General features: G+C 37.6%; 1 protein-coding gene across 1 annotated transcript; it reads right to left on the bottom strand.

Annotated features, from left to right (window-relative positions):
• Positions 1-330: 330 nt before the first annotated feature.
• Positions 331-1,833, bottom strand: ccl20l (C-C motif chemokine ligand 20-like). Its single transcript, XM_076295909.1, has 4 exons — positions 1,579-1,833; positions 1,249-1,366; positions 945-1,022; positions 331-696 (listed from the first exon to the last, which is right to left on the bottom strand). The coding sequence occupies exons 1-4, from the start codon at positions 1,655-1,657 to the stop codon at positions 549-551; spliced, it is 423 nt and encodes a 140-aa protein (XP_076152024.1). The 5' UTR covers positions 1,658-1,833; the 3' UTR covers positions 331-548.
• Between the last annotated feature and the right edge of the window lie 1,513 nt (positions 1,834-3,346).

The following is a 3,346-nucleotide window of genomic DNA, read 5'->3' as shown; positions in this document are numbered from 1 at the left end:
AACGCCCAGAAACGGAGGAGGAACTAGATCAAAGTGATGTGCAGGAACTTGTCAATAAGGTGGCACATTTGGACCCCTTTCGCCAAATGTGTTATGGTGTTTTCTAAGATTCTCTAATGGAGAGTTTTAAATGTCAAATATTTACAGTTCAAGAATTTAAATAAAAACATTTTTAAACTATATTTTCTTCATATTTTTTATTGTGAAAAATTTCAAAAAATTATCTGACAAGTAAAGTTTCTTTGTGACTGAAAAAACTAATTTTGCCATATTACACAGATAAGTTTTACTCTTATTGTACATTTAAGAATATCAGCCCAGTGGTGTCAGTTGTCATTTAGCTTTGCTTTATTACCATAAGACATGCAATCAGCAGTTTGTAATTAGCAGAAAAATTGTGTGCAAGAAAGATAGCTTTAATAACTTTAAAATTGCCCTTGTCTCTAACTCAGGTAATTTAGTAAGTTAACACTTAAGACTAAAATACAACAGACTGTTCCAGATTTAAAAGCGGCTCTTAAAGCTTTATGAGGGGAAATAATCTTCGGCTACTGTAAGGCATCGAATGGCTCTGTAGAGCCTTCTACATCCACCAGTGTGGTGCCGGTGCCGTTAGTAGGCATCACCACAGCAGGGTGCTTTTTCTTCAGCAGGTTGTGTTTCTCCAGGGTTTTAGAGAGTGCCTTGAATTTATCACTGGAAGAGAGTCATGTTTTAGCATTAACTTCAATGACAGAAGAAGAAAAACATATGTCAACACATATACATAACCTACTGTATGTTTATGTACATGTACATAGCCTACTGTACATAGCCTGTATGTATATCTTCAGTATACATTTGATCAATTGAGACTGAATATAATTTACATGTTGAGGATCAATAAACAGTAATGTATAGTAATGTATTTTACACAATATTAGATGAAATAAATGTTACTGCACCTAAGTTGCTCAAGAACCTTTTTCACCCATTTGTGCCGTATAGTAGCACAAACATCCGTGGTGGTGGTGGTGTGAAATCTTGAAAAAAAATATAAATACATACACTGAATACAATTTTAATTCGAATTACAAATAATATATATTGGCATGGGTATATAGAGAAAATAAAGTTTGATATCAAATACTTTCATTTGTTTGTTTTCCCTTATATTAACCCTTCGAAGCTTGGTTGTGAAATGTCTTTGTTGGAGAGGGTGTCTGTTGATAAGTCCATCAGAGTATTACATATCTAACGTTTACTTACATCACAGCACTGAGGCGGCATGGCCCACGAGAGTCCTGGATGGTGACACCTTTGATTATGTTGACACTGATCGGCCGCTTAGTGAACTTCACACAGCAGGCCGCCCTCTTAGGACGAGCTGACAGCAAAACATACAAGCACATCAACAAACACACATACAAACTCAACAATACCAATCGATTTGTGAACTTTAACAATACCAACCCATTTGTAGTTTTGTTGCTGCTGTTGTTTTACCACAGCAGCTGTTACTTTCTCATCCACTTTTCATACTTTTCACTATAGACAAGCTATCAGTATTGATAAAAAAAAAGGTGAGGACAAACTCACGTGGATACGACCTGGCAGAGAGCACAGTCAGAGCAAAGCAGCAGACCAGGATGGTGGTGACCAAATACCGAGGAGACATAATGATTAACCGGAAGTACCCTTGAGTAATGATCAACCTTAAGTATGGACTAACGCTTGAGTAATGATCAACCTTAAGTATGGACTAACGCTTGAGTAATGATCAACCTTAAGTATGGACTAACGCTTGTGTATGACTGAGTGACTGACTGCCTGTGGGACTTTATATATGTCTGAGTGGGGTGGTTGGAGGGCAGGTCGATCAAATACTCAGAAGTGCTTCTGTCCCACGTGTAGTGAAAGGTGAGAAATGATGCCAGGATGCTGTAATCACGTCCAAGCTACTGTAGAGAGATGCGGTGGTGGAAATGAGGACAACCAGCGTGCAACAAATGGGACAGGAAACTCAGTAGTGCATTACCACCTCTCAAAGTGCTCACCACGCAGTTTCTACAAGCCACACAACCATGCAAATTGTAGCTGTTTTCAAGCTGTCTGCCCCCTATTGATTTGTCTTATGACACAGCTGTACATGACAATGATCTGATGATGTGTCAGAGTCTAACCTTTTCATTTGAGCGCTGACATTTAGGCCTACATTGTGTTATTAAAAGTATACCCCAAGGAATAGAAAATTAGGTTAGTTTTTTGTTTCTTATGATAGATGATGTATGAAGTTGGAAATACAATTGGCTGAGGATGATGTAAGTGGTGTTGTGGGTGGCAAGTGACATTTTTTTTTTTTTGCCAAAACATACTCGCATACAACATACTGCTTTTCTTGTGATATACAAATAATGTTTACTTTTATTGCTTTTATTTATCGTTTGCATTGCTCATAATTTCTTTTCATCTCTCTCATTGCTGTTATGATCAATATTAGGTTGTTGCCTTCAAATTAGTATTGATATTTAAAATAAACTGGATGGAATGGCACTGGCAGTATCCTTATACTCACACACTTGTATGTGCGTACCCGCATGTGCAACACACAACCACAGACATACACACACACATGTACATTGTATGTGTATATGTTAATTTGCAATACATTAATCACATATACATTAATAGCATATTTCCTTCTTTAATTATAATTAAACTGAAACACCTCAATGTAAAACAGGGAAGTTGCTATTGCCAAGAATCATATTGATACAATACAACATAGTGTAACGTATGAACATCTCTGGAGAGTAATTTTCTATAAATAGAGTTTAGCATACTATGACATGACTGCTAAAGTCTGTGGGAAGAAAACACGTTATGTAAGTGTGAGGCTAAACTGAGAGAGTTAATCTACACCGTGACCCATTTGAGTGAATTGAAAGGTTTGTCCCCCGTGTGCAAAAGAGCAAATTAGCACGTACAGCCTCTCTGCCCCAGAAAGGTTTAATGAAGACATACGCATTTCATGAGGCTGAGCTAGGCAGCATGAGCATAGGTGTGGTATTTTTTATTTATTTAGATTATAAATCAGATTAGCATTTTACTTCACCATCATAGCATTTCATTATGTATCAAACTGGAACTATTCCAAATTCCAAGCCAACGATCTAAGCAAACTCCCCTCATATATTCACCATGTGTGGATGTGTTTCCTGACATTGTCAGGGACATTGTCCAGTGTGCATCTGTGTCAGTTTATTCACAGTTTAATCATGTCAATCTACCCCCACACAGACACATGTTGGGCCAGAGGGCCTGAGTCTTAATCTTTTCATCAAAGGTTGCACATTCACCCCTCGGC

Source organism: Alosa pseudoharengus, unplaced genomic scaffold (assembly GCF_046254945.1).
Source record: "Alosa pseudoharengus isolate Yale_2024_CS ecotype anadromous, Long Island Sound unplaced genomic scaffold, YU_APseudo_1.1 YU_APseudo_1.1_scf_2, whole genome shotgun sequence".
Classification (NCBI taxonomy): Eukaryota; Metazoa; Chordata; class Actinopteri; order Clupeiformes; family Clupeidae; genus Alosa; species Alosa pseudoharengus.
The sequence above is the reverse complement of the archived record's forward strand: the minus strand, read 5'-3'. Positions and strand labels throughout refer to the sequence as shown.